General features: G+C 35.6%; 2 protein-coding genes across 2 annotated transcripts; both read right to left on the bottom strand.

Moving 5' to 3' along the window:
* Positions 1-2,494: 2,494 nt before the first annotated feature.
* Positions 2,495-4,476, bottom strand: LOC131061955 (UDP-glycosyltransferase 86A1-like). The gene is made up of 2 exons (XM_057995791.2): positions 3,650-4,476; positions 2,495-3,562 (listed from the first exon to the last, which is right to left on the bottom strand). Exons 1-2 carry the CDS (start codon positions 4,093-4,095, stop codon positions 3,469-3,471), a joined length of 540 nt encoding a protein of 179 aa, XP_057851774.2. The 5' UTR covers positions 4,096-4,476; the 3' UTR covers positions 2,495-3,468.
* Positions 4,477-7,425: 2,949 nt separating this feature from the next.
* Positions 7,426-9,169, bottom strand: LOC131061952 (UDP-glycosyltransferase 86A1). The gene is made up of 2 exons (XM_057995789.2): positions 8,430-9,169; positions 7,426-8,338 (listed from the first exon to the last, which is right to left on the bottom strand). The coding sequence occupies exons 1-2, from the start codon at positions 8,872-8,874 to the stop codon at positions 7,497-7,499; spliced, it is 1,287 nt and encodes a 428-aa protein (XP_057851772.2). The 5' UTR covers positions 8,875-9,169; the 3' UTR covers positions 7,426-7,496.
* Positions 9,170-10,505: the final 1,336 nt, after the last annotated feature.

Genomic DNA, 10,505 nt, shown 5'->3' with positions numbered 1-10,505 from the left:
GAGATGTGAGGATCTGAAATGAATAGAAATAATTTTCCTTTAAAAACTTTAGTACATAACACCGAATCACAAAAAAATGTATTTAGTCAACTTAAAAATAAAAGTAAAAAAGGTTAGTAATTCATATCATAATTTCAAATTTTGGAAAGGAGTGGAAGCTTGTATCATTTTTTATTTGAGTTGTAAAGTGAAACACACATTCTTGTTTAGTAGAAGGTGACCTCCAAATAGAAACACCAATTATAACACACGCAATTATCCTATCATTTGATTGAGTAACATACTTCCAAATAAAATTAGCTAAGAAACGAACATGATATAAATTTTTACTTTAATCTATAATTTTAGTGTTTCTATAGATTCTTTATGTAAATAAGGATGTACAAGTACACATTAAAAAAAATAACTATTATGTAATTTGTTTTGTTAAAATTTGACTATATAAAACATCACATAATTTGACATATTATAAATAAATATATCTAAAAAATATCAAGAGATATCTTATCTTGATGTACTTATATTTTTAATATACTACTAAGAAAAATGTGTGCAATTAAAATAAATGAAATAGTGAAACATCATTACACTAAAGAAAAGACAAGCAACTAATACAAAACTTAAATAAATAGAAGTATGAAAACACCAACCCCCAAGTGGTCTTGATATTTTGGAATCGCTTTAGTGCACACCATTCAATAGCAACAAAAAACATTCTTACATTACATCGATAGCTGCTAAGGTTGTACCTATTATCACTTTCTAAAATGACAAAGTACTTAAGGACGTATACAACTACATAAAGTAGTGCAGACCATAAGTTTGCAATTCAAAAATTTATCAACTACAACATGAAACCCTAGCATGGGAACACCCATTGAGACACTTTCCATAACCGCATTCCACTTGCAATGGGTGAAAAACCCTCCCACAGAAGGATGTTTCAAAACCTCCGCCTGCCTAATCCAGGCTGTGATTAAGCCCCACCCTTCTCATTCATCTAAATATCTTCCATGGTTGGTGAAGAGAATGCATTGTCTCAAACTGTTTTCATAAGTATCTAGTCGCAAGGAATAGATTATGCCTCTAAAGTCTTTTGATATCAAAAGAAAGAATAAAAAAAACTATAAACATCAATATGAATTGAAATAATTACAAAAATCACAATGGATAATGGATTGTAAAACTGTTGTAATTCTAAAATCTACACAAGTATTTTATAGAAAAGTTTGAAAATTGTAGTTTTCATAGCAACTAGTATAAAATTGCTAATAATTCAATGTACACAGGAAAGGAAGAAGGAACTCAGTGCATTATTTACCAATCAAAATTCATAATATATTTGTAGAGTTGAAGCTTTTACAAGAGTACAATCAACTATAGGCCTTGAGTAATTATTGTAGCATAATAATACATCCAAGAATCACAATTAACACCTTCATCTCAAGCATCTAATGAATAGAAGACAATACATGAAACCATCTAATGATAGTTAGAAAATCATGAGCTAAAGCTACTATGAAATTTGACATTCAAATCTCTAGTTAGAAATCTAATGTCTAGATGAGTCCCTACATTAAAACTACTAGTTCCCTTCCACTTGCCATAGACTCCTCACAATTCCATCACCAATTTGAGCATTCCATTTCGACTCCACTATCTCCATTCAAAAATGATTTATGATACATTGTAAAATGTGTCATGTTTTGGTCAACAAATGCAACTTCCTCTTTAACCTATTATGTATCTTGGATATTTATAAATTTTCTTAGACCTAGAGCCAATAAATTTTAATTTAATTAAGGCACCCTATTTTTAGAACTTTAGAGATTGAAGAAATATATAGACCAGTTATAATTACAAGTGATACTGAAAATTTTTAAAAGTTTATCTTATCCAATAATGAACTCTATATCAAAAAAGTTGAGTTTTTCCATTATATATCTTTAAAATTGTATTTTTTGTAATATCTAAACATTAGAAACAAGGTTGAAACATTGTTCCTAACAACATCAACATGCCAAAGGAGACAATAATCACTCTAAGATAAATAACATCATGTAGAATTTTATGTTTAAGTAGATTGTCATAGAAACAAAGAACTCAAAATCTAATTTTGACATACTAAAGCCTAATAATATTATTTTTAATCTCTTCATTTATCTCAACTAACAAAGCATACATACCTTCTCTTTACCTTCTTTATTTTAATTTTTTAATTTTAAATAAACATTTACAAAATATAATGATAATATAAATTAAAAACTTGTTATATATTTTTAAAAAGTTAAATAATAATTTTAATATCGTTACATTATTTCACTATAAAACTATTTTATTTAATATATATCTCAGAACAATAATATCTTTAATTTATTTTATTATAAAACTATTTTATTTTTCACTATTCCTTACCATCACCAGATATTTATAAAAATATTAGTTGAAAAAAATATTATATATTGCACAAATTTTTTGCACCAACAAAAACCATTTTTTCATTAAAAAATTTGTATTTAAAGTTGGAAATAACCAAGATTACATCAATAGCTGGTGTCGTTATTGCTATTACCACACACTAAAACATCAACGAGTCAATGACGTTACAACTGCATAAAGTAGTCCACGCCAGAGGGAGAGTTCTATTCCAAATATAAATCCAGACAAAACAATCCATCACGGCTCTGTCAAGTTATCATGTCAAAGCAAAAACATTTAATAATTATTACACAACTTATCAAATTAGTTTTAAACTATTCACCAGTATTTCCAAGTTAATGGCCGACCGGCCTCCTCTACTGACTTCTTCCTCTGCTACTCTACGTACTCTCACACCCTCCTCCCCTTCAATCAACATTTTGACCTTTTCCTCTATTTCTCTGGCTCTTATAACCCTATTCCCATCCTCTGCCTTTTTCAGCGTCAATCCAAACTTCCATTCCTCCACCATCATTCTGCAATTCATAAACTGATCCACTGCAAGAGGAAAACGCAGCATGGGAACACCTGCTGAGACGCAGTGGCTTAAAAACCCTCCCACTGCAGGATGTTTCAGAACTTCTGCCTGCATAAACCAGGCTGCAATTAATCCCTGCCCTTTACATTCGTCTTAATATCCAGTGGGCAACATCTCCGAGAAATGGCTCGCCTCTTTATCTGGACGAAGCACCCACAGAAAATAGCAACCCGCTTTTCATTAGACCTGCGGCTATTTCCCTTATCTGATCTCTCGCCACAGTTATGAAGCTGCCGAAGGAAACATAGATGACCGAACCCGCCGGTTTGTAATCCAGCCATTCACTGCAATGTGTGTCGAGCTGCGAAGAGGAGCCCATGATGAAGGGACCCACACACTGCACGGGTGTTTTGTGGCGCTGTGCCTCCACTGCTTTGCAATCCAAGGCGTTAAGAGAATTCGCCACAATCCAATCTGCTGTCCTCGCATTGGCAAAACATTATACTACATCATTACCCAGAGGAGAAGGAGGCATAAAATCGGCTTGAAGGTCCGTCGGTTGTAGCGGAGGGGACCGGGCAATAAAATCCTTCCACCCTTGAAGCCCTGCAACGAGAAAACCCAAAAAATCAGTTCCGTCTTCCCACCAAGCCTGCATTCATGCAACTGTAATCATAAGTTATAGTTACATACCCAAGTCTAAATGATAAAAGACAGAAAAACTTGTGACAGACATTGGACACAGCGAAACTGATTGGAGAGCCTGTGTTTTGGCAAAAGGAACGACCCACTTGAGAAAATACATCGGCGACAATACATGTTGCGGGTGTTTCGGAGAGACTAAGATTTGTTAGGAGTTGAGCCATATGAGCTTCCATGTTTGACAGCGACTGAAAAAAGGCTTCCATGTTAGCCCACCTTTCCGACTCCCCCACCACGCAGTCTGGTATGACGGCGACCTGGAGGTTTGGTGCATGGATGAAAGGATTCTGGTCCGCCTGGGTAAGGATTTTGTGCCATGATTTTGTCACCACAAATGTGATGGGGATTCCATGAGAGGCAAACTTTAAGGCGAACTGCATCATTAGATTTACATGGCCTCGCCCGGGATATGGAACAACTACTGCATGAGCTGCCATTATTTTGCTTTGCTTTTTCGCCCTGCAACTAAGCCAGAACTTGATATTTGAGATCTGAACAGAGTATAGAAAACTATTCAAATAATTGCTCGACAAAATTTCTCGTGGACACAATTGTTTTTTAGGGTGTCTGTTGTCGGGCTGTAAAATTAACTTATAACAGCAATGGAGATTTTTGCACGATTCCGAGGCAATTCTATGTGGGAGAAAGTGGCGTGCAAAGATTAGGCTTTTATCTGTGATGTGAGGAAGCTAAAATTTGGCATTTTTTTTAGGCTTTGTCTACATAAAGTTCTTGAATCCAAGATTGTTATTATTTATTGGGTGATAAACATCGGTGAAAATGCTGATACACGTTTATTAACAGTACCCAAAGCAATGCACGTTCTTACTTACACAAACGGTTGTACTTTGTTAAATTGTCAGTCAAAGTTCGAGTTTATTTGTAAAACTATAAATAAAGGTGAAATGAAAAAGTCATTATAAATTGTGAAAGAAATTTATTAAAAAATATATTTAATTTAATGGTTGAGCTTTTAATTTATTTTAAACGGTTGAGATTTAATTTAAATTAATTTAATTTTCTCTAATATAAATATAAATATCTTTTACCATAAATATACAACTGGCAGACACATACATGCCACACACAAAAAGATAAAACATAAAAGGTACTAACATATATCCTTCTCAAGGCACCTATTCCATTTATAGAATAGTTCGATTTGATATTGTCTTCTTAGCTCTTTACATTCGAAATTTTATTTTGTTGTGACATACATCTCCTCTCCTAGATGATTACAATTGAAGTTAAAGCTTGTAAATTCATCCAAAGAGAATGTTTTAGAAGAAAAAATTACTAATCTTCAAATTTCAAAAGGAACTTTTTGAGAATGATTCTGCTCTTCTTGCAAAAGCTTCTCTTGCTTATGAAGCACAAGGATCTTGCTTTCTTTCTTTGAATATTTTGGCCTCAATCAAAACTACAAAAATTGCCATAAAATGTTCATTAGGAGACTAAGTATGAACAAATATGCAAACTAATTTATTCTAGTGTATTTATTTTCTACTACGAATGAATGATAACAAAATTGAAATTTATAGCTTGTTAATTTCATTTCTTTCATATGGTTGATTATATTCTGATACAAATAATCATCCTACATTTTAAAACAATATTAATAGTCATTTATTCTTCTAATCATGTGTGTTGACTTGGGATATAATGGAAAAAATATGACATGTTGAAAGGGTGAGAATTTAGGCTTTTGTATAAAAAACCTCTTTGGTACATCTTTTTGATGGGTTTTGGTAATGAACTTACTGGTTCTTTGGTACTTTTGTAATAGTTGGCTTTTCTGTTACTTTTTTGCTCGCCTTTATCAAAAGGAATGAGAAACCTGACCATAAAACCAAAGTAGAATTGAAAATGTAAGAGTAACCTAACTTGATAGTTGCTACATCTTCTCAATGAAGTCATTCATAATGTAAGCTAAAGGAGTACAAATTCAAAATCAAGGGATAAATAAGAACAAAATTCAAGTTTGAAAAAGTTTCATGAAAATCATAAATTATTATAAACAAGTGAGAGTCACAAGATAAGGAAGCTCTCAATAGATATTTTTATGTGCATTTCTAAGGCAACCATTGTGCTTGATCATCTGATACATTAAGATGCACCCTCACAAAATAAAGAACGATGTATTTTTTTTTATGCATACTAGTAGACATTTCAAATTAGATTGACCTATATGCATTATTGTCATCCCTATTGTGGTGCCAGAGTAAGTTAATATTTTTATGTTAGTAAATTATCTTTCAATTTTAGACAATCTATGAGTGTTAATGCAGCATCCAAAACCTAAATTTACCTTTCTCACATTAGAGAAGCTTTAAGATGCTTTGCTTCTTACATTATTTATAAAAAATAATGGGAAATATTTGCTAGGTAAATTTGTACGCAGTTTATGAAACAAATACAGTTTTCAATTTATTTTTTCTTACTGTTCGCACAGTACTGAGAAATCATACAGTTCAGCATTGCTGTTTGTTCTTTTCATAATTTCTGATTTAAAGTTGTGTGTTGAACTTTTTGCACTTCTGATTTAATCTTAAGTATGGTAGAAGTGCTATACCATTATTGATTCTTCAGGTCTGTGCTGACAGGGCATACAGATAATTAATTTATTACTGCTAAAACTTTCAACTTGTCGGCAAGCAGTTTCAGATGAGTTTCCATGTTGGATAACGACAGAAAAAAGTCCATCATGTTGCCCACCTCTATGACCCCCCTCCCATCACGTAGTCTAGAATGAGGGCAGCCTGAATGTCCAGGCCAAGCTTTTGGGCATAGGATAAATCATCATCCTCATCCTGTGTGATGACTTTGTGCCAGAATTCAGTTAGGATGAATGTAGCAAAGATTCCATGAGTGGCGAATTTTATGGTTAGATGGATCATGGGATTGATGTGGCCTCGCCCTGGAAATGGACGACTATTGCATGCCCTACCATTGTTTGCTATCCAAAGAAGCCTAAAAAACAAATGTATGTCTTTTGTATAATATTTTTCCTCTCACAAGGCTTAACAATATAACGGGATTAAGTTTTGGTCTAACGGTCACCTTATTAGAACTCCGCAGCTCAGATCGCTTTGACGGAATGGATATTTCTGAATCCTTCACTCAGTCACTATGAAACGCTCCAATAAAAAAAACCTAAAAAACCTCCATCTGCTTGAGTATGAAATACGAGTGTCAGAGGAGTAATACAATTTCGTTTCGGGAAACTTTAGTTTGTATTTGATGTGATAAGTTAGATCATCATTTCAGGAACCATCAATGCTAGTTAAAGCAAACAGCTTTAGAGATCTTAAGCAAGACCATGGCCAAGTTAAAGTATCCCATCTCTGTCTGTAATAACAGTAAACAGTTATTCCTTTATTCCCCTGTTTTCGATTTTAAAATACTTAAAAATTTCAGACATCTCTGCTAAACACAAACAATTCTGCCAAATGACAGTCATACCGTAACAGGGATCACTGCAAACTGTTCTGGCAACATTTTGCAAACTGTTTTTGTTGCAAACTGCCTCGCGGCTCGCAGCCTTTGGCAGGGACTGACCCTTGTTTAAATTGAATTTAAAGCTGAAATTAACAGAGATTCCATTAATAGCAGCTGGAGCTATAGCTACTAGTACACACTAAAACAAGAATTTGATGAATAAACAACTGCGTAAAACAACCCACCAGACAGAGAAAAAGAGAGTCATAATCCAGTTTATAAATTAAGACAAAACAATGGATCAGGGCTCTATTAAACTCGCGCCGAAATCATGTAAACTAAAAATATTTGATAAATAAGCCTAAAAGCGAGGCATGAAATACTATTGGAATTCGATTTATCAAATTACTTTCAGACTATTCACTAGCACTTCCAAATTAGTTGCAGACCCTCCTCCTTTGCTCACTTCCTTCTCGGCCAAATCCCTAAATCTCATTGCTGCTTGTCTTGCTCTCAAACCCTCATCCCCTTCCATCAACATTCTCACCTTTATCTCTACTTCTTCAGCTCTTATAATCCTTTTTCCATCCTCTGCATTTTTCAGCCCTAACCCAAACTTCAATTCCTCCACCATGAATCTGCAATAGTAAAACTGGTCCGCTGCAAGAGGAAATCCCAACATGGGAATACCCGCCGAGACACTTTCCATGACCGCATTCCACCCGCAGTGGCTCAAAAACCCTCCTACGGCAGGGTGTTTCAGAACCTCCGCCTGCCTAAACCAGGGCGCAATTACCCCCCGCCCTTTACATTCCTCCAAAAATCCAGTCGGCAACATCTCTGAGACATGACCCGCCTCTTTATCTGGACGAAGCGCCCACAGAAAATAGCACCCGCTCTTCATGAGACCGTCTGCTATTTCCCTTACCTGAGATCTTTCCACAGTCATGAAGCTACCGAAGGAAACATAGATAACCGACCGCGCTGGTTTGCAATCCAGCCATTCAATACAGTGAGTCTGAAGCTTTGAAGAGGAACCCATGTTCAAGGGACCCACACAGTAAACGGGGGTTTTGTGGCGCTGTATCTCCACTGCTTTGCAATCCAAGGCGTAGAAGGAATTCACCACAATCCAATCGGTTGTACTCACATTGGCCAAACACTCTGTAATTTCATTGCGTAATGGAGAATATGTTGGTTGTGGAGGCGATCTGGCAATATAATCCTTCCATCCTTCCAACCCTGCAACGGGAAAAAAACAAAAAATCAATTATTTCTTTCCACGAAATCAATCAATTGCAACAATTAATTAAAGTTTTCCTTTTTCACATACCTAAGCATAAATGATAAGAGATGGAAAAACTTGTGACAGACATTGGACACATCGAAACAGAGAGCAGAGCATGTCTTTTAGCAAAAGGGACAGTCCACTTGAGGAATATATCGGCGACAATGCATGTCACAGGTTTTTCTGAGCTATTCAGATTGGTTAGGAGGTGAGCCACATGAGCTTCCATGTTTGAAAGGGAGTGAAAAAATTCGATGAAGTTTTCCCCCCTTTGAGACTCCCCTACTACACAGTCTGGAATGAGAGCGGCCTGGAGGTTTGAAGTATGGTTTAAAGGATCCTCATCGGCCTGTGTAATGATTTTGTGCCAGGACTCTGTCAGCACAAATGTAACGGAGATTCCATGGGAGGCAAGCTTTAAAGCAAGGTGCATCATGGGATTCAGATGACCTCGTCCGGGATATGGAACAACTAACGCATGAGCCGCCATTATTTTTCTTTGCTTTTCTAAACTGGAATAAACCAAAGCTTGATATGAAACACAGTCAAAAAAAAGCCCTGGTCAAAGAGTACGTAGTTTTTTCTGGCTTTTTTCAAAGAGTAGGTTGTACATAGGAGATTTGAAGCGTGGGTGAAAGGATTCTGGTCGGTCTGAGTAATGGGCTATGACTCGGAGATCCCGCGAGAGGCAAGCTTTACGGATGCGTCTATTCTGGCTCCATTATATTTACATGGCATCACCCGGGATATGAAACAAGTACCTACCGCATGAGCTGCAACCAACCCAAAGGTTGCTATTAAAGAGATGAAAAAGAGACCTCACAATCTTATCCGGAAGAGTTAAAAAAAATTTACAAGTCCTTTCTGGGTAGGATTTTCATTTTTGATTTCTGGATACACGTTTAGGAAAAAGAACATTAAAAACTGTTCAAATAATTATTGGTCAAATTTTCTTTTGCAGAGATTCTTTTTAGCCAAATGGTTATTGGGTCATTAGAATGCATTGGTCTATAATGTATTTTATAACTTAAATTTCTAAAATACATTATGGGACTCGTGCATTCTGGTGGCCTCATAGGCGACACCCCTAATTAGTGTTTGTTGTCAGGTGGTCAAATTAACTTAGAACAAAAGTGGAAATTTGGGTACAATTCCTAAGAAATTGTATTATTAGATGCAATTCTATGTTGGAGAAAGTGGTGTGCAAAGACGTGGTAGTTTAGACTTTTAGGTATGCAGTGTTAAGGAAGGTAAAATTTGACTTTGAAGTTTATGCGTGGTCGACATACATAGAAATGGAATGAATCTTTTTGGGTTTAAAATGACTTAGAATATATGAGATTTGGGTCTAAGATGGCTTTCAATAGATATGTTGAAAAATAATGTTCAAACCATAGATACAAAATTCAGGATATATGAAATAACATACATACTAATAACTCTAAAAAATATACATACTAATTTTATCTTGTTTTATTCTGTGTTGGGTTTGAATCATGCTTCCGCCTGTTGTTCCCGCTTGTTCCCCTGCAACTCTCCCCAACGATATCTCGAACCAGTCTACCATTGATGCTCTTGTCGATACCTCCTGGGCGACAGTAGTTGTTGAGGGCCCTTGCATTGGCTCTGACCGGGTGTTGCAGGCTTCGTCTACAAAATTTCGCAGAGGGGGTGGAAGGGGTTTTATCCCTGTCTCCTGTGCAGCCTCTGTTAATGTGAATAAGGACTCAAATTGGAAAATAGAGAATAATGTGAAGGTTTTTACGGAGCATGGAGTTATCTGTAGATTCAAGGGTATTTGGCCCAACCTCCCAGAGTTGCATAAATGGATCTTTCATCACTGGGATCCACTCATTATTGGTACTGTACACATTTACCCTATGGCTAAAGGTTTCTTTGTTGCTAAATTTGAGAATGCTAAGGATAAAAGAAAAATTTGGTGTGAAAGTTTTTTCTATGAGAAAGATAAAATGTCACTTTTGGCCAAACCCTAGCATTCTGATTTTAACCCCCTTTCTGAGAAGTTCAACAAAATTCCGATTTGGTTTCGGCTCCCTTATCTTCCTCTCCATTTGTGGGTTGATTCTCTCTTTGAGGAAATTGGTGATGCTATTGGGAGTT

The sequence above is a fragment of the Cryptomeria japonica genome, chromosome 4 (genome assembly GCF_030272615.1).
Source record: "Cryptomeria japonica chromosome 4, Sugi_1.0, whole genome shotgun sequence".
Taxonomy (NCBI): domain Eukaryota; kingdom Viridiplantae; phylum Streptophyta; class Pinopsida; order Cupressales; family Cupressaceae; genus Cryptomeria; species Cryptomeria japonica.
The sequence above is the reverse complement of the archived record's forward strand: the minus strand, read 5'-3'. Positions and strand labels throughout refer to the sequence as shown.

What these genes read in the sequence shown, in the direction of transcription:
- LOC131061955 (XM_057995791.2), bottom strand. Translation starts at nt 4,095, where the DNA reads ATGGCAGCTCATGCAGTAGTTGTTCCATATCCCGGGCGAGGCCATGTA. An exon ending in CTTTTATCATTTAGACTTGG is followed by an intron (nt 3,563 to 3,649) that starts GTATGTAACTAT and finishes TTCTCGTTGCAG; the next exon opens with GGCTTCAAGGGTGGAAGGAT.
- LOC131061952 (XM_057995789.2), bottom strand. Translation starts at nt 8,874, where the DNA reads ATGGCGGCTCATGCGTTAGTTGTTCCATATCCCGGACGAGGTCATCTG. An exon ending in CTCTTATCATTTATGCTTAG is followed by an intron (nt 8,339 to 8,429) that starts GTATGTGAAAAA and finishes TTCCCGTTGCAG; the next exon opens with GGTTGGAAGGATGGAAGGAT.